Source organism: Mustela erminea, chromosome X (assembly GCF_009829155.1).
Source record: "Mustela erminea isolate mMusErm1 chromosome X, mMusErm1.Pri, whole genome shotgun sequence".
NCBI classification, from domain to species: Eukaryota; Metazoa; Chordata; class Mammalia; order Carnivora; family Mustelidae; genus Mustela; species Mustela erminea.
Genome location: NC_045635.1, coordinates 109648025 through 109674993, shown reverse-complemented (window position 1 = coordinate 109674993; position 26969 = coordinate 109648025). Strand labels below are relative to the sequence as shown.

At 37.3% G+C, this 26969-nt stretch overlaps 1 protein-coding gene across 4 annotated transcripts in view; it reads left to right on the top strand.

The window, feature by feature from the left end:
• Nucleotides 1-2628: 2628 nt before the first annotated feature.
• Nucleotides 2629-26969, top strand: part of ZNF280C (zinc finger protein 280C) — a 64273-nt gene continuing 39932 nt past the window's right edge. Inside the window, exons 1-6 of one of the 4 annotated variants that reach the window (XR_004282535.1) lie at nt 2629-2786; nt 11465-11508; nt 11620-11673; nt 18873-19025; nt 21379-21444; nt 21542-21678. Coding sequence is in view for 3 of the 4 variants with exons in the window: in XM_032330655.1 (XP_032186546.1) it covers nt 11643-11673; nt 18873-19025; nt 21379-21444; nt 21542-21678 (387 nt within the window). In the remaining variant the exon portion in view is untranslated. Of the gene's footprint in view, nt 2787-5775; nt 5816-11464; nt 11509-11619; nt 11674-18872; nt 19026-21378; nt 21445-21541; nt 21679-26969 lie in introns of those variants that run through there. The other 3 variants (XM_032330655.1, XM_032330653.1, XM_032330654.1) reach the window with 3 other exon arrangements.

The window sequence follows — 26969 nt, the reverse complement described above, 5'->3', positions numbered from 1 at the left end:
ACAAATTAATAAATGATTTTTTAAATTCTCACACACTTCACTTAACAGAATTTGACTTAGGAAACACCAGTCCAAGACAACATGGTTCAAATTTCAGTTATCACCCTATACGGAAGGGAATACTATGCATAATTTATTTATTTATTTATTTACTTACTTACTTATTTAAGTGCAAGAGAGAAAAAGCAGTGCAAGTAGGGAGAGGGACAGAAGAGGAAGGGGAAGGAGAGGGAGAGAAAATGTGAAGCAGATTCCATGCTTCCATGCTGAGGGTGGAGCCCCACATGGGGTTCAATCTCCTAACCAAGAGATCATGACCTAAGCCAAACTCAAGAGTCAGACACTTAATGGACTGAGCCACCAAGATGCTCCTATGCACAATTTTATGTGAACAAGTTAGATAACCTGGATGAAATGGGCAAATTCCTAGAAAGACACAAGTTATGAAAATGAATGCAAGAAGAAATAGAAAATTTGAATAGGCCTATAATAAGGAAAGAAGTTTATCTAGTAGGTCAAAATTTCCCACACAGAGAAGTCCAGGACCAAAAGGATTAACTGTAGAATTCTACCAAACATTTAAAGAATTAATAACAGTACTTCACAAATGCTTCTAAGAAATAGAAGAGGATGTGATGCTTCCCAACTCATTCTATGAGGTCAGTGTTACCCTAATACCAAGACCAGAGAGAGACATCATATAAAAAAAGAAGAAAAATAAAAGGAAATTTCAGACCAAAGTCCCAATGGATATAGACTCAAAAAATCCTCAATAAAACTTAAATAAATGGAAAGACATCCTGGATTCATGGGTTAAAACACTTAGTATTGTTAAGATGGCAATGCTATTCAAATGATCTATACATTAAATACAACTTTATCAAAATTCTAACTGGCTTTTCTCCCCCTAGGAATGGACAAGTTGACTCTAAAATTCATGTAGAAATACAAGGAACCTTAAAATGACAAAAAAAAAAATCTTGGAAAAAAAAAAAAGAACAGTTGGGGCACCTGGGTGGCTCAGTGGGCTAAGCCTCTGCCTTTGGCTCAGGTCATGATCTCAGGGTCCTGGGATCGAGTCCCACATCGGGCTCTCTGCTTGGCTGGGAGCCTGCTTCCCCTCTCTCTCTGCCTGTCTCTGCCTACTTGTGATCTCTCTGTCAAATAAATAAATAAAAATCTAAAAAAAAAAAAAAAGAATAGTTGAAGGATTCTGCAGTAATCAGAGTGTATGGATGACTCAGTCGGTTGAGCATCCAATGCTTGATTTTGGCTCAGGTCATGATCTGAGGGTTGAGGGATCAAGCTTTGAGATGGGCTCTGCACTCAGCAGCATGGAGTCTGCTTAAAATTCTTTCTCTCCCTCTCTCTCTGCCCTTTCCCCCACTTGCACATGCTCTCACTCTCTCTCTCTCTCATATAAATAAATAAATAAATAAATAAATAAAAAAAATATATTTTAAAAAAGCTACAGTAAACGGGATGCCTGGGTGGCTCAGTGGGTTAAGCTTCTGCCTTCAGCTCAGGTCATGATCCCAGGGTCCTGGAATCGAGACCCGCATCAGGCTCTCTGCTCAGCAGGGAGCCTGCTTCCCCCTCTCTCTCTGCCTGCCTCTCTGCCTACTTCTGATCTCCCTCTCTCTCTGTCAAATAAATAAATGAAATCTTTTTAAAAAATAGCTACAGTAATCAAGATAGTACAGTACTGTTATAAAGACAAGCATAAATGTCATTGGAATAGAATTGGGATCCCAGAAATAAATCTTTGCATTTACAGTCAACTGATTTTTGACAAGAATTTTTAACTTTCCATACTTGTTATTTTGATTACTCTGTCTTTTCCTGTAAAGATTATTTTCAGGACCGGTAGCAAAGGGCAGTATAGATGAGGAAGAAGAAACTAACCCAAATAGAAGAATTGGTAGGATTCAGTGACTGACTGAACTTGTGTGTGTTAAGGAACTACTGAAGGAAGATTTGAAGTCTGGGTAACTTGAGAGCGGGACTACTGGTGCCATAGAACTTTTGAAGGTCTATTGGGAGAAGAAACTTTTTTACTCTTCAGAATATACATGTTTAGAAAATGTGCAAGTGGTATCTTGACGGATGTTTTTCTTGTTGATGTATATTTTCTTAACATTTTAATAACTATTCTAGACTTTTATATGACAAGAATAACAAAGAGATGCAAAGCTATATTATTTAAAAGAAATTTGGTGAAATTAACCAATAATTTAAATAATCTGACTTTTGTTCCCTTTTACTCATCAAGTTTATGTCTTTGCCTCTCAGGTACAGTACTTCTTTTTATTGGTGTTCCTATCTCCTACACACAAGGAAGACCTGGAATTCACATTTTCATGGTATGCAGGCCAAATTTCAAGATTGCAACTCAGGTTGAACAATGAATTCACTAAGGAGATCCGCATCAGCGTGAGACCCTTACCCTAGCCCTCCCCCTACGGCTGGTGGCCTAGAGCGCACAGCCAGAGTGCCTCTGCCTTCGAGAAAGTGTAAGACCATGCACATGGCCGCACCGCCCTCCGTCGTCGGTTAGAAAAGAAACCCGGATGTGCAGGGGCGGGGAGGAGTTGGCGTCTACCCATGAGGCAGTGCGCGTAGTTATATACTTTTGCCTTGGTCTGAGGCGCTCATTCCGCGCTGGGAGTCGCCGCAGCCGCCACTATTTCTGTGGCCGCCGCCTAGCGTCTTCGCGCTCCTCCCTTTCCTCCTCCTCTTTCTCCTCCTCCTTCGAGTCCCAGTCACGGCGACCTGCTCTGCTCACGGTAAGTGATCCCCCCGCCCCCGCCTGATTCTCGCTGAAGCCGGCAGCGGCTCTGCCACAAGGCTGTGGCGGCATAGCTCTGAGGGTGGCGGCGCCGGCTTGGCTCTGAGGGGGGCAGGTTGAGGGTCCGGATGCCGGCGTGTGTTGCTAGGATCGCCCAGGGAGCGGGGGAGGGGACGAACTTGGCGCGGTGGCGGGTGGGCCACCATCTTGAGCCAGCCCCGGCGGGGCGGGGGCGGGGGGGAGGAGAATCTCGGAAGGTAGCTGCTCGGCGGCAGGGTTTGGCGGCCCTCTCAGGATTTGGGGGCCTTCTCAGGCCGTTGGCCGGGCGGGCCGCCGCCGCTGCCTCCTCACCACTCAGGGCCTGCGTGTCTGTCAGTCCTTAGCCTGGTTTTGGCTTTTCTTTCTGGAGGCAACTCCCTTTGGTCTTTTGTATATTTGATACCAATGTTTGGAGAGACCCGCCCACCCTCAAGTCTCTTCGGTCTTAAGAGACCAGAGAAGGTTCCGAACTTTCTGGCTTCTGGGCCCCTTGGGCCCCTCCTTTCAGTCCCGGTTCCCCCATCCAGATTACTGGTCATTCAGTGCTGATACCCTTGTTCTTGCCAAAGGGACTGTGCTGCTCGTTGTAGAAATCGTGCTCCATTCAGTTATTGTCTAGGAGAGAGGAGCTCTAAGGAGAAACATGGAGTTAGATGCACAAATTTTTAACAGTGAGCTTTGCGTGTTTTTCTGAGATGGAAAAATTATTTCATTTGGGGGTTTTATCCTTTTCTAGACACAGGGAGTTCCTCTTGTTATCTCAGTATAAGTGTTTTTTAAAGGAGAAATCATAGAAGAAAATGTCAAGTGAGCCAGCTTCTTCAAGCACAGGAGATCTTCATCCAAAGGATTGTCTTTGTTTGCAAAGATTTTTTAGTTTGTTTTTTTTTTTTAATCTGTGAACTTAAATTTTGCCTTTATTGTTTTCAAGTGTGGACTGAATTTTAATGTGGTTTTGTGCCATTAAAAATAAAATTGAAACCAAGAAATAGAGTTTCAAACTACAGAAGTCTCTTAGCATTTGTGAGATGTCCTGTTTGGGGGGTTACTGTAAAAACTCAATCTGTCTACTTAAGCAGAAACTTCACTTGGGTTTATGAGGGAACTGGTTTGCATATAAAATTAAGTTAGGGCTGTGTGCCATGGTGCTTTAACATCGGTACAAATTCCACTGTAATTGCGTTTTTCATTTGTATATTCATTGATAATCGTTCCTTTTGAGGTGAGCTGTGGAGTGTTGGTAGAACTGTTTAGAAGGTGAGAACACAGCCTCGAGGAGAAGACTTTCCCTGAGGCCACTTGGTTAGGAAGTGATAGAACCAGTTCTTGAACCTAGATCTTCTGACTTCTCCAATGCTCAGTTCACTGTATCATGCCCCAATTCTCATGGGAATGAGGTGGTCAGAGAGAATAAGCAATGACACTTTACCTTAAAAAAAAGATATTCTTCAATTCCCCTTTCCTTTATATTTTCATTTTAAGATCTTCACATCTTTTCAACTTTTTAGTGTTTAAATGATATCATTATTATTTCCAGCCAGGTTGAAATGTTGAAGAATAGCCCATTCTTCCAATAGCCCAGTTTTCCATCAGAAAAAGTTGTGATGTTGAAGGGCTCCAAATTTCAGCTTCCCTGTTAACCCATTTTCCTCACTTAAGTTTTCTACACCAGTCTGATTTCTTCAGCCCAGTGTTTTACTACCCAGCACCAGCTTTCTTAGTAAAAAAGAAGAGTTAAGTGGAAAGAGTATATAATTAAGTATTCTTGCTTCTCTTTGTTTTCTTTATTCAAGAGGACATTTAGAACCATACCAAAAAAAAAATTGTTGTTGCTGCTGTTACACTGATTGCACAGGAAAAATATTTAGATGAAAAGTGTGTTTTGTGAATAGAAAGTAATCCATAGTTTTAGTGACTGGATATAGGAAACATATTGAAAACAGTTTGTTATTTCAAAAGTAACTTTTCAAAGAACAGAGATATTTATGATATATTCACTAATTAAATATATTACCCTGAATATTTTTTCTGTCCTCCCGCTTCAGAGAGGGACTTGAAAATGTTTGGTTTTCATAAGGTTTTAAATAATGACTCAGGAAGACGTGGTTTACTCCGTAATTTGTATCAAAAATGTGTTTTTGATTCATTCTCTGCAAAGCAGTTTTCTTTTAAGGAGTGGTTTTATTAACCCACAATATGTCAAGGAAAATAGTGATCACTATCATCTAGATAAAGTGGACCATTTTTATTTTATTTTTTATATTTTAAGTCCTTTTACAAATAATTTACATAAAAAAAGTGAAATCAACTTTACTAAAAATTTAATAAGGATTGAAACATGGTGTACATCTTTGTGTATATTTGGAAAAGATACATTTTGGAAGCTGATAAAAGAATTCAGCTATCTTTTATTAAACAGATATTAAAGACATTTACAAAATGTATATCAGTGCCACTTTTTTCATTAAATTTTTTATTTTAGAATAGTTATTTTCATTAAAAATATTTATATGAACATGTAATGGGCTTATTACTACTTTAGATAAATTAATACATATTTAATTTTTTCTCATTTTCAATTTCTAATACGGTAAGTATCAATAGATATAATCTATATAAGCAAGCTCATTTGAGTCTTCAAGGTTTTTTTGTTTGTTTGGTTGGTTGGTTGGTTGGTTTTTTTGGGGGGGGTGTCTTCAAGTTTTAAGAATGCAAAGAGGTCCTGAGACATCCTGAGACCAAAAAACTTGAGAACTACTGATCTAGTATACGTTATTGGTGACAGTATCTTAACAGTTCGTTGGGTTTTTTAAAGATTTTATTTATTTATTTGAGAGAGAGAGAGACAGAGTGGGAGCGCATGAGAGGGGAGGTCCGAGGGAGAAGAAGACTTCCAGAGGAGCTAGAAGCCTGATATGGGACTTGATCCCAGGATTCAGGGATCATGATCTGAGCTGAAGGCAGTCGCTCAATCAACTGAGCCACCAGGGACCCTTTAACAGTTCTTTATATGAACTAGAATTTCGTTTTCTTTTAATGTTTATATTCATCAACTTGTAATACGAGTTCCAGTAAAGAAGGAAAAGTTGAATAAAATAATGTAAATAATTTTTCTTGTGCTTTATTTAATCTTCCTAATAGTGCTGCAAGGAAGATACTGCTGTTTTTACTTTATAGGTAGTAAAACTAAGCTCAGAAAGGTTGATTAAACATCCTATAGGTTTGGCAATCAGAAAATGGTAGATTCAAAATTCCCAGTTATTCAGCCGCTATGTCATGTGTTTTCATCATCGTACTCTACTCTTACTTGACATTTTCCGTATTGGATAAGTTTTATTCCTATAAAATGTGAAGTAATTAATAATACTTCCTGAGGTTACTTTAGTTATTAGTGTTTATGAGTATCTTATGAAACTTATATAAAATATTTATAGTTAATTTGGCTTTGAAAAGCCAATTTGTCTTTTCTGCAGATTATGCCTTTTATATATGATGTGCAACAAAACATATTCTTGTAGGTAAATTCTTTACCTTGACTATGATATAAAAATTACTTTGCAGAAAGTAAATTTTATAGCACCCCACCCAAAAAACTAACATAATAGAAAATGTTTTAAAATATAAGCAGTCTTTGCAAAGTATTATTCTAATGAACGTTAGTCATAGTGCCAACTAGCTACTTTCCACAAATAGATGAAATCTGGACGTCGACAGAGAAAAAAATTGAAAACCTAAATAAAATAAGGGGAAAATAGAGTTATTAAAGAAATATCTTCTCAAAATATGCCAGGACTTCATGTGTTCAGACTTTCAAAAAAGTAATTCCCACAATAAACAAAGAAACGAAATGGTGAGCCTAGGTTTTCCTTCTAAATTATATGTGATTTGTTCCCAAAACCTGTTTTGAGAGTTTGAATTATTTAGATGTCAATGTAATTGTCTAAGGATTCAAGGTGTAATGCAGTGTTTCTTGCATTTGAGTACTGTAGCAATTAATTTCTGTTATAAGAAAACATTTTCATAAACATCTTCCTACTTAAAATGTTTAAAGTATTTCTAGAGCTCTTACTCAATCATAAAAATATAATCAAATCGATGCTATTTGAATCAACTTTCTAATATATTGAGTGAATAATACCTTTTGATGAAACAAAGTCACTGCCTACTTTTATTGCATTTTCATACCTATCTAAACAATGGCAAGATTTTTCTATTTGAATCTTTTAAATACCATCATTTTTATAGCTAGCCATACTATCATTTGTCAATTTAGTGAAGATGCATCATTTAGATATTGTCTTCCTATGTTCTTTAGTTTGTTAATAACCAGCAGCAGTAAAAGTGATAGTACTTGATGAAAATGCAGTAGTAAAGACAGACAAAAACAGCAGTACTGATGTGATCCAACAGTTTCCTCTTCTGCCTGTTTATCTGAAGGAAATGAAAACACTAACTCAAAATTATGTTTGCATCCTCATGTTCATTGCAGCATTTTTTTTTACAATAGCCAAGATATGGAAACAATCAAAGTGTCCATCATTGGATGAATGAATAAAGAAAATTTGGTGTATAAATATAAAAGGGACTCTTATTCAGCCATAAAGAGGAAGGAAATCCTGCCATTCATGACATGCATGGACCTTGAGGGCTTTATGCTAAGTGAAATAAATCATACAAAGACAAATACTGTAGGATCTCATATATGGAATCTTTAAGAAAAAAAAAAAGGAACTTACAGATACAGAGAACACATTTGTGCTTGCCAGAGCTGGGGATTAGGGATGGGCGAATTTGGTGAAGATGGCCAAAAGTTACAAACTTCCAGCAATATAAGCCCTGGAGATGTAATGTGTATCATGGTGATTACAGTTAATAAGATTGTATTGTATATTTGGAAGTTTTTAGATAGCAAAACAATATATTGCTTTAGATAGAGCTCTCTTGCACCATCTACAATATATCTTTTCCCCAGAGGTCTATTAGTTTGAAAAATATGGGGGTAATAAGCCACTGGTAAGTGTGTTATTACTCTCAAATGCAAGTACTAGAAACCTTGCTCAAGGTAGATAAAACCAAAAAATGAACAATTATTCCTTCTCTTTTTAAAAAATTTTTTAAAGATTTTATTTATTGGGGCGCCTGGGTGGCTCAGTGGGTTAAGCCGCTGCCTTCGGCTCAGGTCATGACCTCGGGGTCCTGGGATCGAGTCCCGCATCGGGCTCTCTGCTCGGCAGGGAGCCTGCTTCCCTCTCTCTCTCTCTGCCTGCCTCTCCATCTACTTGTGATTTCTCTCTGTCAAATAAATAAATAAAATCTTTTTTTTAAAGATTTTATTTATTTATTTGACAGAGAGAGACACAGAGAGAAGGAACACAAGCAGGGGGAGTGGGAGAGGGAGAAGCAGGCTTCTGCTGACCACGGAGCCCAATGTGGGGCTCCATCCCAGGACCCTGGGATCATGACCTGAGCCAAAAGCAGACGCTTAACCAACTGAGCCACCCAGGTGCCAGTTATTTCTCCTGTTAACTGAAAAGTCTAATAGTTAATTTACTTCAAGAATGGCTAGCTTCAGGTATTTAAATGGTATTATCAGAATTTGAATATCTCCCTACCTTGCCCTCTCTTTCTCTACTCCAGAATCTTACAGCTTTTCTATTTTCTTTGTTGGTTTCTCTCTTGGACATTTCTTTCTCCACATAGTGACTCCATCACTGACAGGCTTATATCCTACCAGCGTATTATTTTCTTAACTTTATTAAGTTTATTAACTTTATTAAGATAAAATTCATGTAATAGGGGCCCCTGGGTGGCTCAGTTGGTTAGGCTTCTGACTTGATTTCAGCTCAGGTTATGATCTCAGGGTCCTGGGATCGAGCCCAGCATTGGGCTCCATGCTCAGTGGGGAGTCTGATTGAGATTATCTCTCTCTCCCTCTCTCTCTGCCCCTCTCCCCCCAGCTCCCACACTCCCTCTCTAAAATAAATAAGTAAATCTTTAAAAATTCACATAACCTCTAATTCAGCCATATGAAGTATACAGTTTAATGGTTTTAGTATATTCACAGTGGCATGTAACCATCACCATGGTCAATTCCCAAAAGAAACCCCATATCCACTAGGAGTCACTCCCCACTTCCCCCCCAACAGTCCCAGCCCTAAGCAACCACTACTGTACTTTCTGTCTTTATGAATTTGCCATTTCTTGACATTTCATGTAAATGCAGTCATGCAATACATGGTCTTTTTGACTGGCTTCTTTTCACTTAGTATGTTTCAAGGTTCACCTATGCTATATATGAGTATTTTACTCCTTTTATGACTGAATATTATTCCATTGTATAAGTATATCATATTTTGTTTATCCATTCATCAGTTGGGTGTGTGGGTTGTTTCCACTTTTTGGCTATTATAAATAATGCTGCTACACACATTCCGGTGTACAAGTTTTTGTATGGGCATATGTTTTCAATTCTCTCTTACTTGGAGTGGAATTGCTGTGTCATATGGTAACTATGTTTAACTTTGTGAGTGACTGCCAAAGTATTTTCCACAGTGTCTGCACCATTTCATATTCCCACCAGCAGTTGTATGAGGGTTCCAATTTCTCCATATCCTTGCCAACACTTGTTATTATCTGCCTTTTTGATCACAGCCATCCTAGTAGGCATGAAATGCACATAATATACAATTTACCACTTAACTATTTTAATCTATTAACGTTTTTTGAAAATTTTGTAGATTTGAACTCTTAAAAGGTAGGTGAATTTTAAGTATATAGAAACTGAAGCCAAAAATATCTAAATAGTAATTATAACCATTTATACAGGCAGTCTCCAAAAACTCGATTGTATTCCAAGAGGTCTTTTGTTAGTTACTTAGAATTCATTTTTTCCCCCATAGGAACAGTGTATTAAATATGGACGTAGTATTCCTACCTGAGTCAACAGCTGAAGTGTGGAGAGTTCTTTGCCTCTTTTGCAAATATGCCTATCTTGGTGCCAGCTCTGAGTTGCAGAACCTAGAGACCCTCTGGAGCTGATATTACGGAAGCTCTAAGATCCTCACTGCACCTTTTGCTGTGTATTCCATTTCTTTGAGAGACGACTTAAATCTCCCATATAATTCCTTGCACTGTTACCAAAACTCTGAAATTATGACTTGAGAGATTTTTTTGTATGTGTGGTGATAGTTTTGGAGGGCTTGAATACTTTATTGGATAGTGCAGGTTTAGATGAAGTTATGGTTCTAATGGCATCTGGGGATTTCTGACTTTTTGGAGTGTTTGTAAATGTACCAATTGCAGTTCCTTGGTGGCTGTTACAGGCCTCAAAATCCATCTCTGCAGTCATAGACAGTGAATATGAGTTGTTTATGTAAACTGCTTTTATGTTTCATAATGATTTTAGACTATTTGTGCTAGTAGATATTTTTATGAGCATTTAATAAAAGTGTTATACCTGAGTCTCCATAGGCTATGTAGTTGTGACTCTTTAAAAAAATTGTGTTCCTGGTAGCAGTAGGTCTTTAATGCTAAGCAGGAATTGACATGTATTTATCTACTTGACATATGCATTACCTTAATTTGGTTTAGATTTCTATTCAAATAATTGAGTAAAAAGAGATTTGAATAGTCAAACCTCAGACAGAACTGGGGAAATTTACTTAAGTACAGAATTCACTTGAGACCCTTATGATAGTAATTCAAGCATTCATACCAATAACATCTTCTGGAGTTAAAATAGGTTTTTTCCTTTGGTCTAATTCAGCCCAAATAATTTGGAATAGAAAAAAGCAAGAAAGCTTGCTTTTATCAGTCTGAAAATAAAGACAAATGTGAATACTCAGCTCTGTTCATCCTAATACTTTAGATTTCTGATGACTAATTTTTTACATTTTTGTTTTATAACTGAAATAATTTTTTAAAGCACATTTATTTTGAATGTAAATAATATGCATGTATGAGAATTCAGAACACAAATTCCTGCTTTAAAGAAAGCAATTCAAAACACAATTTTTGATAATGTTTAATACAACAGCTTTTTTTTAAAAGCCCAAAAACTGTAGATATATTAGACTGTAACCATCTGAATGCAAAGACTGTGAATTATTCATCTTAATTTTTCCTTCTAAAACTGAGCATATCACTTCAATGAGTAACTATTTTTTAATGAATTAATCTATGATGAAGTTTATCCAATTAATTTTCTATTCCTTACAGTTAGTGTTAATAAGAAATAAAAATACATAAACCAGAAGTGTTTTATATGTGTTTTTCTTGTAATAATTACATTTATTTCTGAAATATGGATAATAAGTCATGGTTAAAGAGTAATGTCATTTAGCATGTCAAAATTGAGATTGACTAAAACATGTAGTACAGGGTGATTACTCATATTTACACAGAGGTGCTTTTCAAAACTTATTTGTAATTTAATAATCCATCAGACTTCTTCAAATAATAAATGCTTAATACATTCAGCATTTTATTTACTACATTTTCATTTACAATTAGGTAAAGTTATTAGCATATGTGTATCAAACATATCAAACTCAAAAGATAAGCTTTTTGTAGGAGAAAATGATTAAATATGAATACTTTTAACAAATCCACCCTAATAGTAGTATCTTTATTTTATAGGGCAGAAAATTAAGACTTAATTTGCTCTTCTCTGGAGTCATATGGTGAGTTTGCTGAGATCAAAATTAGAACCAGAAGATTTCTGAATCCCAAGTTTCACATTTCAATATTTGGTGTTAAAGTAACTCATAAAATTGATTGCTGTCATTTGTTAGTGCCTAGGTGACTCTGCAACTTGATGGATGACGACAGCCCTTTTCAATCAAAAAGTAAGTACTGCTGCTGCAAATGGTACTAGTATGCATGACTTTTGTACTGATGACCTTGCCTCATGAGAAAAGGTAAAAGAAACAGAAGTATGTATATTTAAAAATAACACTTAATTAAAAAAAACAAATTAAGTTAATACTTGCTTGTAGTAAAAAAGAAGAATATACAATAAAAATCTCAGTAATGTAGAATGAAGTGTTTCTTCCTGATCTCCAGAGATAACTACTGTTACTGGTTTGGTGTATATAATCACAAATTTTTTTTCTTTTTATTCTTTTTTTAAAATTTAAATTTAATTAGTCAAGGTAGAGTACGTCATTGGTTTTTGATATAGTGTTCAGTGATTCATCGGTTCAGTGTAACACCCAGTGCTCATCACATCATGTGATTCTTAATGCCCATCACCCAGTTATCTATACCCCCACCAACAAACTTTTTTCTATGCATAGTCAAAAAATTTCTAAGTAAGACCATACTATATATGCTATTATGTGCCTTTAAAAATTTTTTTACTCAACAATCTTACTTGAATATATTGACAATGATAGTACCTTGTTAAAAAGAATGAGGAAGATCTATGGGTCAGATATGGTATCAACAGGGATACAAATTATTTTTTTATTATCTGTATACATGAGTGTCCCTCATTTTTTATAAAATTTGGCATTGCCTCACTGCCTTGTTTCTTAATTCATGGTTTATCATGTTAAGTGCTGATGCTTATCCAGTAGACTACTCTGTATAGGAGGAGATACAAAAGAAGAAGAAAATAAGTTCTTCACTCTGACTTTGGATCTTACTTTGGAGTTAGACATGTACAGTAAAGAAATAAACATTAAGAGGGGTGCCTGGGTAGCTCAGTGGGTAGAGCATCTGACTCAGTCTCAGGGTCATGAGCTCAAACTCCACATTAGGTGTGGAGCTGACTTAAAAAAATACATATTAAGAAATAGTGAGCAGTTTGAAATCATATATAGTAAATCTTGAACTGAGTTGCATAGAATACCAAAGTAGTAAAAGGAGGAAGAAAAATATGGTCTACTGGTTTATTGAGGAAGTTGTAACTGAACCAAGTTGGGAATTAAGATTTTGTTGAGTATTTGCTGGAGGTTAGGTTAGGTACCTTATATGACATTTTTCTCATTCTACGTTGCCACTTCTATTAGGTAAATATTGTACCTAGATTAGAGGTGAGAAAACAAGATCCAAGTAATTTCTCTAGAGTCACATGATGAGAAACGGTGCAATAAAGATTTGAACTATTCAATTTGATGCCAAGTCCATGCTCCTACCATACTTGAATAACGTGGACAGTATACTGTAAGGGGGAAGAATATTTTAGATAGAGTAAACACTACAAAGAAAGGGGATACAATGAGGATGGTGTCTTCAGGTATTCAGAATATGCAAATGATAACTGTGAGTTACTCTCTTAATTATTTGACTTAGACCATTCTGTATATGTGTTTTTGAAGCAAAGTTAGAAAAGAAAGTTCATAAACTGGTTACATTTGGAAGGGTGAAAAGTTTTTTGTTTTGTTTTGTTTTATGTCTACTTATCAGTAGACCACTAAACAGCATTATGGCAAGAAATTATTTTGGCATCCCTATATAGACAAAATTAAATTTAAATAATTTTAAAGAAGAGTTGCCTATTTGTTATGGTGTTTCTTTTGTAAGCCATCCCCAAATCATTGTTAAATGACATTTAATCTAGTAAAATTACCTTTAGAAATGATTGCATTTAAAAAATAAAGATGCTTTTGTCTAAAAAAAAAAAACAGATGATTATTGTCTAAGCCAGAATCCTGGAATTATTATTTTGTTTTGTTTTGTTTTAGTTTTTCCTCCATCCACATCTCACTCCACGTATCGAGTACCACTTGTATCCATTCCCATTGCTACTATATTAATTTAGGGGCTACCTTAATACTTTTTTTAAGATTCTATTTATTGTAGAGAGAGAGAGAATGTGTGAGCACAAGTGGGAAAGGGGCAAAGGAAGAGGGAGAAACAGACTCCCCAGTGAGCAGGGAATCTGACCTCGGGTTCAATCCCAGGACCCTGGGATCATGACCTGAGCTGAAGGCAGGTGCCTAACCAACTAGCCACTCAGGCACAAGCCCCCCCCGCAATGCTTTTTTAAAAGCAGAACAATACATGCATAGTTTAAAAAAATAATCTGAAAGTTATAAAGTTGCATAACCACAGTTATTTGAAGGATAAGAGTGAGAGAGAGTGGTATGCATGTGTTCTGGGCCTGTTACCCCCTGTTTTTGCAAGGAATTCACTTTTGATAGTTTAGTTTTCTTTTCTAATAATTATTTTCATATTTCTAATTTAAAAAAATTTTTTTTAAGATTTTATTTATTTGAGGGGCATCTGGGTGGCTCAGTGGGTTGAGCCTCTGCCTTCGACTCAGGTCATCTTCTCAGGGTCCTGGAATCAAGCCCCATGTCAGGTTCTCTGCTTGGCAGGGAGCCTGCTTCCCTCTCTCTGTCTCTGCCTGCCTCTCTGCCTACTTGTGATCTCTGTCAAATAAATAAATTAAATCTTATAAAAAAGATTTTATTTATTTGAGAGAGTGAGCACAAGCGGGGAGAGGGGGAGAGGCAGAGGGAGAAGCAGACTACCCACTCAACAGGGAGGCCTGATGTGGGGCTCAATTCCAGGACCCTGGGATCACAACCTGTGCCAGGGGCAGATGCTCAACCAATTGAGCCACCCAGGTACCCCTCCATATATCTTTTTTTAAGACATATACACATACTGCTGTAAGTCATCATTTTTTCGCCATTATCTAACAATTTTTCTATCAACAGAAAATGATGATTTTCGTTCTCTTACGCTTACGCCTCCCTCCACGCATCTCCCACTGCATTTATTTCTCAGTTTTAAATCATATTAAGTGTTTTTATTATAATGACCATAATAAGTATTGTTCACTGATGAGTATAGTACTATGTTGTTAATATGAATACATTCCCTTTTTCTCTTTTTTGTGTATACCCAGATATTTAGACTTTTAATTTTTTAAAAATTTGCTAAATTTTATTTTATTTTTTATTGACTAAAAAATTTTATTTTATGTTGACTAAATTTGCTAAATTTTATTAAAGCCTATAGCCAAGTCTTCTTACACCCTTCTGTAGCCTCTTTACTCAATTTTTCTACATGGTAAAACTTGTCAGATAATCTAACATTTTAATTTTTGAATGTGTGTGTGTCTGTGTGTGTGTGTCTGTCTGTGATCTCCTGGAGACATTTCTCCTGGGAGTAATGTTCTCTTGCTCTGCTCTGGCTGGTTATCTAGACCTACTGAACAGCTATTATCCTGGGACCTTCCTTGGTCTTTTTATTGTATTGAATGTCATGTTTTCTGCATTCTGTATCTTCCTCCTTCTTAAGTCCCATATTTTGGTGGATTCTTCCTAAGAATGAAAGAGTGAATGGGGTAGATTTTGCATGATGTTGGTGATCTTTATTTTTGATGAAAGAATATGTACTTCATGCTTGATGAAAACCTTGGCTGGGGGCGTCAGGGTGGCTCAGTGGGTTAAAGTCTCTGCCTACGGCTCAGGTCATGATGTCAGGGTCCTGCAATCTAGCCCCACATCGGGCTCTCTGCTTAGCAGGGAGCCTGCTTCCTCCTCTCTCTCTCTCTGCCTACCTCTCCACCTACTTGTGATATCTCTCTCTCTCTCTCTCTCTCTGTCAAATAAATAAATAAATTCTTAAAAAAAAAAAAAAGAAAAAAAACCTTGGCTAGGGGGTATAGAATTCTAAAATGAAAATTATTTTCACTAATACTTTTGAAAGCATTATTCTGACTCTTTCTATCTCTCTATCTCTGTCTCTTTTGCTGATTTTAGGTTAGTTTTCCTCTCCCAACATTCTCAAGTCTCATGAAATATTCCTCTACTGTAGATTTTTTTCTTGATTTTTGTGCTGGGTCCTGGAAGAACTTTTCAATCTGGACATTTATGTCCTTTAGAACTAGAAATTTCTTTTGTATTTTTCCTTTGATTACATTCCCTTTCCTTTTTCTTTATAATTATTCTGGAGCTTTTATTAGGTGTATTGTACCTTTCTTTTTTTTTTTAAAGATTTTATTTATTCATTTAACAGAGAGGGAGAGTATAAGCAGGGAGAGCAGCAGGCAGAGTGAGAGGGAGAAGCAGGCTCCCTGCTGAGCCAGGAGCCAGATGTGGGACTCCATCCCAGGACTCTGGGATTATGACCTGAGCCAAAGGCAGCTGCTTAACAAACTGAGCCACCCAAATGTCCCTGTACCTTTTTTTTTTTTTTAAGATTTTATTTATTTATTTGACGGAGATCACAAGTAGGCAGAGAGGCAGGCAGAGAGGGGAGGGAAGCAGGCTCCCTGCTGAGCAGAGAGCCTGACTCGGGGCTCCATCCCAGGACCCTGAGATCATGACCTGAGCCGAAGGCAGAGGCTTAACCAACTGAGCCACCCAGGCGCCCCTGAACTGTACCTTTGAAATTGATTTCTAATCTCATCTGTTTCGTGTTTGTATATTTTTTGTCTTTTAGTTCCACTTATGGGACAGTTACTCAACTTTGGCATTTGGGTTTTTGGGTTTTTCTTTTACTGACTTTTGTCTTATTTTTAAACTTTTTATTTTCTGAATGTTACTTTTTATAACATTTATGCTTTTTATAACTTAACATTCATTTCTCTAAAAGTGCTAGTTACATTCTAATAACTTTTGCATTCTGTGCTATATTTGTTTTATTGTTTTGGTCTTAAACATTGGAGGTTTAGTCCTATTTCTGGTATTCAGTGGTTGTCTATCCATATTTAGGAAGCACTGAAATGCTTCCTCGGAACTCTGAGTGCTTGGTCAGCACTAATAGGCTGGTGGTATTCACAGTATGTTCTTTGCTTAGTTTCTTCAGGTAAGAAATGCCTAATCTTCCTGGGATGGAAAAAGCCTCCCTTCAGTCCTCTATTTTCATTCTTGCACTTCATCCCTGCTTTGCTCTGTGCCTGGTGTTTATGATCTAGTTCAGTTTTTCTAATGTATCTCCAACCTGTTGCCTCTTATTCTTAGCTTATCTCCTTTTTGTTAATGTAAAAGTTTATGGGTTTTTCAGTTACAGTTAGGTACAATCCTTTAATAGATATAATCATATGCTGCTCATAAAATTGAAACTCCTTTTGATTGGATGTATTTATTCTTTTTTAAGTTTTTATTTGAATTCCAGTTAATATACAATGTAATATTAGTTTCAGGTTTATAATATAGGGATTCAGCACTTCAACAAAACACCTGGGGCTCATCACAAGTGTACTCCTTAATCCCCATCACCTATTTCAACCATCATTTCTTGCCCCCAGCTCTGGGAGCCCTCAATTTGTTCTCGATAGTTAGGAGTCTCTTTCTTGGTTTGCCTCTCTCTCTCTTTTTTCCCCTGTGCTCATTTGTTTTGCTTCTTAAATTCTACATGTAAGTGAAATCATATGGTGTTTGTCTTTCTCTGACTTATTTCACTTAGCATAATACTCTCTAGCTCCATCCACATTGTTGCAAATGGCAAGATTCAATTCTTTTTATGGCTGAGTAATATTCCATTGTATACACATACCACCTTTTCTTCATCCATTCATCCGTCGATGGACATCTGGGCTGCCTCCATAATTTGGCTCTTGTAGATAAGCTGCTATAAACACATGGGTGCGTGTATTCTTTTGAATTAGTATTTTTATATCCTTTGGGTAAATACCTAGTAGTGCAACTGCTGGATCATGGAGTAGTTCTATTTTTAACTTTTGAGGAAACTCCATACTGTTTTCCAGAGTGGCCACGCCAGTTTGCATTCCCACCAACAGTACAGGAAGGTTACCCTTTCTCAACATCCTCACCAACACCTGTTGTTTCTTGTGTTCTTGATTTTAGCCCTCTGACAGACGTGAGATGATAATCTCATTGTAGTTTTCATTTGTATTTCTTAAATGATCAGTAATGTTGAGCATGTTTTGTGTGTCTGTTGGCCTTCTGTGTATGTCTTCTTTGGAAAAATATCTATTTATGTCTTTTTTAAAGATTTTATTTATTTGATAGGGAACACAAGTAGGCAAAGCGGCAGGCAGAGGAAGAGGGAGAAGCGGGCTTCCTGCTGAGCAGAGAGCCCAGTGTAGAGCTCAATTCCAGGACCCTGGGAACATGACCTGCGCTGATGGCAGACACTTAACCGACTGAGCCACCCAGGCACCCCTCTATTCATATCTTTTGTCCATTTTTTAATTGGATCGTTTTTTGGGTCTTACCGGTTTTTTATATAGATTTTGCGTACTAACCCTTTATCAATATTTCATTTGCAAATATCTTCTCCCGTTCCATAGTTGCCTTTTAGTTTTGTTGTTTCCTTTACCCTGTAGAAGCTTTTAATTTGATGACATCCCAGTAGTTTATTTTTGCTTTTGTTTCCCTTGCCTCAGGAGATATATGTAGTAAGAAATTGCTACAAAATGATGTCAAAGATATTACTGTGCTCTCCTCTAGAATTTTAATGGCCTCCTGTCTCGCATCTTTCATCCATTTTGAATTTATTTTTGTGTGTGGTGTAAGAAAGTGGTGCAGGTTCTGGGGTGCCTGGGTGGCTCAGTCAGCTAAGCCGCTGCTTTCAGCTCAAGTTGTTATCCCAGGGACCTGGGATCGAACCCTGCATTGTCTTCCTGCTCAGCAGGGAGCCTCCTTCTCCTCTTATTCTCTCTGTCTGTGCGTGCACGCGCTCTCTCTCTCTCTGTCATATCAATAAATACGATTTTTTTTAAAAAAGAAAGTGGTCCAGTTTCATTCTTTGGCATATTGCTGTCCAGTTTTCCCAACACCATTTGTTGAGGAGTCTGTCTTTTTCCCATTGAGTATTCTTTCCTTGGCTTGATTATTCTTTTTTTATGTTTCAAGTTTTTATTCGATTTGGTTATTCTTAAAATTTATTGGAAACTCCTAATAACTACTGTTTTCTCTTACTTAGCCAGCTAGCTTAGTTGTACTAGTTTAGATCTTAGAGATTGAGTTGAGTTTCTTACTTTTGCTACCATGTGCTGACTGCAAATATCAATTCAGTAATTAAAATTAAGATATTAAAGTATACCTTAAATATCGTACTATGCATTGCAAAGAAGTTATTTAAAAAAAATAAGGTGGGTTTCTTTTCTTTCGGAAATTAGATAACTCAAAAATGGCAGAACTCTTTATGGAATGTGAGGAAGAAGAGCTGGAACCATGGCAGAAAAAAGTAGAAGAAATTCTGGATGAAGATGATGATGATGATGAGCTGATTTTTGTTGGAGAGATATCAAGTTCAAAACCAGCCATTTCAAGTAAGCATTTATTTCAGCCAAGTAAAGTTTTATAAGTTGCTGTTTCTAATAGAAAAACCTGTGGGCCATCTTATATGTCCTTGTTATTCTGCAAGGAGCTGGAGCATATAGGTCAGTAAGAATTTGTGAGACTCACAGGGAGGATGTGGTTGGGGACTTGAGGAAAGTGAGAGGTTAAAATATCATTTGAGAGAAAAGGGAAATGTTAACTAAGTTAACTAAAGGTTAAGATTACCATATCAGCATTATAGGCCTTCTGAAATTGGAAATCTTAAGTTTTAGGAGGGCTAAGTAGCCTATTCACCTGTTTGTTAATTTTTGTCTTTCTTCCTTAAGTCCAAACACACCTAGAAAAGGAAATGTTTGGAATGCTTTGCTTAAAATATTAGAATAGTAAATTGGCTTGTGTTAGTCTCTGATGGGGGTTCTCACATCTAGGCAACTGCCTCATCACAGTGTCATCTTGAATCGTGGCTACAAAATGAACAGGCACTGCATGATTATACAGTCTCTAGTATACCAACATGGGGTATAGTTTCTGGCCACACCCATCTTCCAACGACTCCTGATTATATTCATGAAGCAAGGAGGGTCTGGTCTTGAGCCACTACGCTTGTACAACACAGGCAGTTAGCACACTAAATCCTCATGGCTTTCAGGCAGAACATGTCCAGTAATTTTGTAGATTGTTAGATTTCAGTTAGAGTTAGAATTGCCATTGTGATAATATTGATGATACTGATGACACTTGTTAAAATGTCTAATAAAAATGTGCAAAGTGCACATTTTACACTTGATGTAAATGTAGTGTCTTACACTACATGTAGTGTTTTACACTATACTACCTTTCTAGCAGAACATGTCCAGTAATTGTGTAGATTGTTAGATTCTTCTGCAAAGGAACAACATACTGAATTTCAGCAGAGAAAGAGGAAATAGATTCCTTTTCATTATATTTACTTCTTTTAAGCCAGGAGAATTTAGCAAAGAATGTACCCAGCATACCAGTGTTTTCTTACCTACCATGGCAGTGCATTATATTGTGGTTAAGAGATGAGTTTTTAATTTCTTGAAAGCCCTGTTCTTGCATCTCTTAACTCTAGACTTACGATAGCACTTCTGTTCAGTTTTATCAGAGCTAGAATAATTTAATTCTCAATATCATTTCCTATGGCAAATTGAGAGGTGCTAAGTGGAATGTCACTTCAGTTATAAAATGAGGTAAATATGTTGGCATGTTTGTTGCTGATAGTGGAATAGAATATTATAATTATTGTTTCTTATTTACTGTGATTATTTTTATCTCAAAATATTATGATATTTGAAAATTATTATTCAGATCATCTTACTGAAAGCATGGCAATTCAAGTTGGGTTTATATCAACTGCAGATAATGGTTAATAGTACTCAACTAGAATAATGTGTATTAGTTTTAAGTGATTCTATAAAAAGAAAGTTGACCCCAGTGAAATTTCTAAATTAACTCAAAATCTATGTGATTTTATTGCTGTTTTATGTGTGAGCCATAAAATTCTTCTGTCATATGGAACATGAGCTAAATATTTATATAGAACCATATCAAGTTGGGGGATGGTAAAAAGTTGTGTTTGATAGACTACAGTCACCAAAAAGTACTATAGGTTTAACTCTTTAATGGCTTGAGTAAATACTTTAAATTCTGAATGAAAACATCAAGTTGTTTGAGCAGATTTTTCTCCTAGAAAACTTCTGTAGTGCCTCGTCTTAGAGAACTGAATTTCCATTATCATAAAACAACCCTACTTTTGTGTGACCCTTTACTTTATAGAATTATTCTATGAGATCTGTTTCTTTTCTACCAGGAGGGGTTAAAGGAAAAGTTTTTGAGGTTTTATGGGATTTTTAAAATGTTTGTACCTTTTCCTGATTAGCAATTTTAGGCGAATCTCTACTCTTCCAAATTTTTATTTTATTTCTCAATAATCCAGAAGTTATGGGTTGACATGGCTACAGGAGTGAACACTGATTCATAGGGTCATGTCAGACTCAGATTGACTTTTGGTATAGTAGTAGATTTGAGATACTCTAGTAAACTCTAGATTAAATGTAGTCTGCAGTCTTCAATAGTGTTCCTCTCAGAACTCAAGAGGAGTGGTACAGATAATGTGACCAGCTCATCCATAATGAAACTTCTAGACTTTTAGGGGTATGACTGTAGCATGGGAATTAGGGAAGGGTTTGATCTGGGGTCACCATTAAGAGAAAGAAATATACTTAAATTATTAGATGTATGTGGATATATTTTTCGAAAGTTTTTTATTTTAATTTACACTTAACTAAAATAATGAGTTTTAAAATAAACATTTTTTTATAGATATTTTGAACAGAGGTAACCCCAGCTCATCTTCAAAGGGAATAAAGAATGAGACAGTCACTCAAGGTATAGTATTATACCATTTTAATTTTAAAGTGAAAGATTTTAACAAAATTGGTTGTATAGAAAAATACTCAATATGTTCTGTCATTTTAAAATGCAGGTGTTACTGATCCGTTCAAGCCTACAAGTCAACACTACAAAGATCCAACATCAAATCCAGTGGCTGCCTTGCCTAGATTTCATCCCGAATCTAAGTCTTCACAGAACTCTGTTATTGTTCAGAACGTGTCTAAACCTGTAAGTGTTTCTGAAACTACGCAATCAGCTCAGAGATGCATTGGATATTACAACACCCAGTTAGAATTGTGGACTATTCAGCATTCTGTTAGAATCACAGTCTGAAAATGTCACTATCTTTTTGACAACTCAACCCAAACCCAAAGTAGTAACTGTAGGAACTAACCAGCTTTTCAATGTATCAGGTAATATGCTTAAATAGTATAATATTGAAAACTAGACTCTCTAAAGGTGAGTAAAAACATGATCAGTAATGAGTGTTGCATAATGGCAAAATTCTTAAGAGAGTAAACAGAACCAGGTATTCTTATTGGGGAAGATTGTTTTGAGGTCATTGTGTTGCTGTTTACTCTGAAAACATAGTTTCATGGCTTAGCTTTTAAAACTTTTTTTTAAAGGTTTTATTTATTTATTTGACAGACAGGGATCACAAGTAGTCAGAGGCAGGCAGAGAGAGAGGAAGGGAAGCAGGCTCCCTGCTGAGCAGAGAGCCCTGATGCAGGGCTCGATCCCAGGACCCTGGTATTAGGACCTGAGCCGAAGGCAAAGAGGCTTTAACCCACTGAACCACCCCGGCGCCCCAGCTTTAAAAGTTTTAACAGCAGTAATAGTTAATGATAATATTTAACATTTGTTAGTCTATTATTGTGGGTAAGTCTTTATTCTAAATGTTATATGTAAATTAGTATCATTTCATTTGTAATATTTCTCTATGAGGTAGGCACAATTATTATCCCCATGTTATAGTTAAGGAAACTGAAACTCAGGCTAGATAATTCACTCAAGGCCATATAACTGGTAAATAAAAGTTGGACCTGGTATTTCAATCCAGGTTAGTCTGGAGGTTTTATTTTTTTTTAAGTTTTTATTTATTTATTTGAGAGAGACAACATAATCAGGGGGAGGGGCAAAGGAGAGAGAAAAGCAGATGATGCAGGGCTCGATCCAAAGACCTGAGGTCATGACCTGGGCCAAAGTCAGATGCCTAACCAACTGAGCCACCCAGGTGCCCCAGCCCAGAGGTTTTTATGTATGCATACATGCATCTGTTCATAATTTAATTTAAGCATAGAAACACTGCCTTAGAGCAACATTATAGTTACAGATCATTGGGGTTCCCTGAGACCCTTTCAGGGATTCCTGAAGTTAAAACTTGTGGTAATTAAACTGATACATTTCCTCTCTTCACTCTGTCAGCATTAGCACTGATGATTCAAAAGCAGTCGAGGGTAAAACTGCTGGTCCCTTAATATGAATGAAGGCAGTGTCACCAAACGGTACTGGTAGTTTTTGTATTAGTGACCATCAAGCACTCACAGTAGAAAAATTGCACTTTCACTTGAGAATAACCTTGAAAAAGTAATAAATTGTTACTAATTTTATTAACTCTCAATCCTTGGCAAATACACTTTTTTTGAAATAATCTGTGTGATGAAGTGGATAATATGCATAAAAGAGTTCTGTATGTATAGTATGAAGGTTTTCTTGAGGAAAACCACTTGAATTGCAAACTGAACTAGCTGCTTTTTTTTTTTTTTTAAAGATTTTATTTATTTATTTGTCAGAGAGAGAGCGAGCGGGAGCGAGCACAGACAGAGTGGAAGGCAGAGTCAGAGGGAGAAGCAGGCTCCCTGCGGAGCAAGGAGCCCGATGTGGGACTCGATCCCAGGACGCTGGGATCATGACCTGAGCCGAAGGCAGCTGCTTAACCAACTGAGCCACCCAGGCGTCCCCTAGCTGCTTTTTTTAACAGAATGCTATTTTTGCTTGAACGGATGGTCGACAGAGCACCATGTGTTAATTATTGCTAAACAATCAGGGCACCTGAGTGGCTCAGTCAGTTGAGCATCTGCCTTCTGCTCAGGTCACGATCCCAGGGTCCCAGGATGGAGTCCCGCACTGGGCTCCTTGCTCAGCTGGGAGCCTGCTTCTCCCTCTCCTTCCAGCTCCTGCTCTTCTCTCTCGTGTCCCGCGCCATTCTCTCTCTCTCTCTCTCTCTCTCTCTCTCTCTCAAGTAAATAAATAAAATCTTTTCAAACGATCATTGCTGCATAACAATAGTATCAAAAACTTAGCAGCTTGAAGCAATATACACTTATCTCGTGGTTCCTGTTAGGAGTCAGGTCATGGCTTTACTGGGTCCTCTGCTTCAAGATCTTACAAGGCTGCAATCAGGGTGTCAGCCAGAGCTACCGTATCATGGTCGTTGGCAACACCCAGTTCTCTATGGGTTGTCAGAGTGAGGGCATGAGTTTCTTGCTGCTGTCAGCCAGAGACTGCTCTTAGTTCTTTGCCACATAAGTCTTCCTAACATGACTGGTTGCAGCTTCAAAGCCAGCAAGGGAAAGTGAATCCTCAGCAAAATGGGCTATATAACATAATCATGTACATTCTGTCCCATTTGCCATATTCTGTTGGTCAAAAGCAATTGCAGGTTCCACCCACACCCAAGGACAGATTACACAAGGGTATAAATATCGGGAGGGAGTCATGGGGGCCACCTTTAGAATCTACCATGCAGTTTTTCATGCTTAAAAATGTACAAAGCATGCCTGTCATAGAAAAAAAAAATGGGGGTGCCTGGGTGGCTCAGTCAGTTGAGCTTCTGCTTTCAGCTAAGGTCATGATCCCAGTGTCCTGGGATCAAGCCCCGCATCCAGCTCCCTGCTCTGCGGGAGCCTACTTCTCTCTCTCCCTCTGCCTGCTGCTCTGTCTGCTTGTGCTATGTCTCTCTGCCAAATGAATAAAATCTTTGAAAAAATAAAATAAAAACTCTTTTAAAAATCAGATATTTGGGCTTAAGTGGGTAGGAGAAGAATAAATGAAACAAGATGGGATTGGGAGGGAGACAAACCATAAGTGACTCTTAATCTCACAAAACAAACTGAGGGTTGCTGGGGGGAGGGGGTTTGGGAGAAGGGGGTGGGATTATGGACATTGGGGAGGGTATGTGCTTTGGTGAGTGCTGTGAAGTGTGTAAACCTGGTGATTCACAGACCTGTACCCCTGGGGATAAAAACATATGTTTATAAAAAATAAAAAATTTTAAAAAAAATCCATATTTTGAACAATTACATAGGTCCAAATGTGGACCTAGGTTATTATAGGACCTATATTATTCCAAATCTTATTAAGGAATTATTGTTAATTTTGTTAGCAGTGGTAGTAGTATTACAGTTATGTGAGGAAATATTTCGGGGCATGCTGAAGTATTAGGGGAATTAAATGTTATGACACCTATAAAAAAAATCAGATATTTGGAAAACTTGTATCTACATTCTGAAAGAATTAATAATAATTTGAGCCCTGGAGTAGTAGTCCAAGAAATCTAGATTGAAGATGAAAGACTTGAGTGTTGATTCCATCTATTCCTAGCCAAAGCATTGTTATAACCTCAGTGGGCCTCACTTTCTGCATTTTTTAAAATGAGGATCTTTATCCAAACCACTGGATCTCAAACTCAGATCCTCTAAGCAACCATGGACTGTTTTTAATAAAAACTTTATAGGTGTACCTGATAATGGCAGGCTGCCAGAAATACTAAAATTATTTTATTCCAACTGGAATCAGACTGATTCAGTGGTTTCTCATGCTATCATAAGCTGTTTGGCATTTAAGAAAAGCAAAAACAAAAAAAGGGGGAACATGATTATTTACATGGAGATAGATGAAAATTATTCCTACCTTGGAACTAGAAAAGGAGAATAATGGAGGGGGTGGTACCTTTCATTTTAAAAAATTTAGGAACTAGAGCTCATTCAAACTCAGAATGTTTTGTTTTTCTGGGCATGATTGTTTAATCAAAGCTCCTCAATTAGTTTCCCAATCCTAGGAAGCTTTTTTTTATCTTTTCTTTTTAATTTTGTTTATTTATTTGACAGACAGAGATCACAAGTAGGCAGAGAGGCAGGCAGAGAGAAGAAGCAGGCTCCCTGCTGAGCAGAGAGCCCGATGCGGGGCTCGATCCCAGGACTCTGGGATCATGACCTGAGCTGAAGGCAGAGGCTTTAACCCACTGAGCCACCCAGGCGCCCCCCCCCCCCCCCCCCCCCCCCCCCCCCCCCCCCCGCCAATCCTAGGAAGCTTTAAAAAATAGTTTTTGTTATTTGATCTGGGTTGAGGCCTGGGCATGGTAGTTTTGTTTTTTTTTTGTTTTTTTTTTTGTTTTTTAACTCTCCAGGTGATTCTCATATGAGCCAGGGCGGAGAATGATGGATCTATATTTTCAAATAAATTGAGAATCCTACATAAGTGAATTTTCTCTGAAAAATTTAAGTGTTTTCTTCTCTTTACCACGACTCTTTGGGGCAGTCTAGAAGATAATTATTATTCCTTTTAATATCAGTGTGTTATAGATTAAGGGCATAGGGGTTTTTTTGTTTTGTTTTGTTTTTAAGTAGGCTCCATACCCACAGGGCTTAAACTCAGGACCCTGAGATCAATATCTGAGCTGAGATCAAGAGTCAGGTGGACACCTGGGTTGCCTGAGTGACTCAGTCAGTTAAGCTTCCAGCTCTTGGTTTTGGCTCTGGACATGATCTCCCTACCCAGTGTGGAGCCTACTTAGGGAAAAAAAAAAGAAGAGTTGGATGCTTAACTGATGCCACCACCCAGGTGCCCCAAGGGCACAGGATTTATTATCATGGCAACCTCGGTTCTAATTCCAGCTTCATAACAAGCTGGGTTGTATTGGGAGTCTTACTTAACTATACTGAACTTTAGTTTACCTATTTATAAAGTGGGAGATAGTATTAGGCCTTTATTAGTACTGTTGTTATAACTACCTGATATGATACATGGACTGTAAAAGAGTCAACTACATTTTAAATAGACAATGATTGGCAGTTATTATTTCGGTTGGAAAGGCGAAAACTTGAATCTCAGAAGTGACTGGCCCAAGGTTCCAAAGTTAAATAAATAAATCCCATTCTATTGCCTCTCACACCTCACTGTTGTATTTTGTATCTTTCTGAACTATTTTATGAGATATAAAAAATTCCCAATTGGAAACTTATTTTAATAATTTATTTGTTGACTAATATGTCTACTCTATGAAATGATGGTACTTAATTGGCCAGAGTTATTACCTAGGAAGAGGCTTAAAGTATTAATTTTAGGGGTGCCTGGGTGGTTCAGTTGGTTAAGCAACTGCCTGTGGCTCGGTCATGACCCTGGAGTCTCAGGATGGAGTCCTTTATCAGTCTCCCTGCTCAGCAGGGAGTCTGCTTCTCCTTCTGACCCTCCCCCCTCCCATTCTCTCTCTCTCATTCTGTCTCTCTCAAATAAATAAA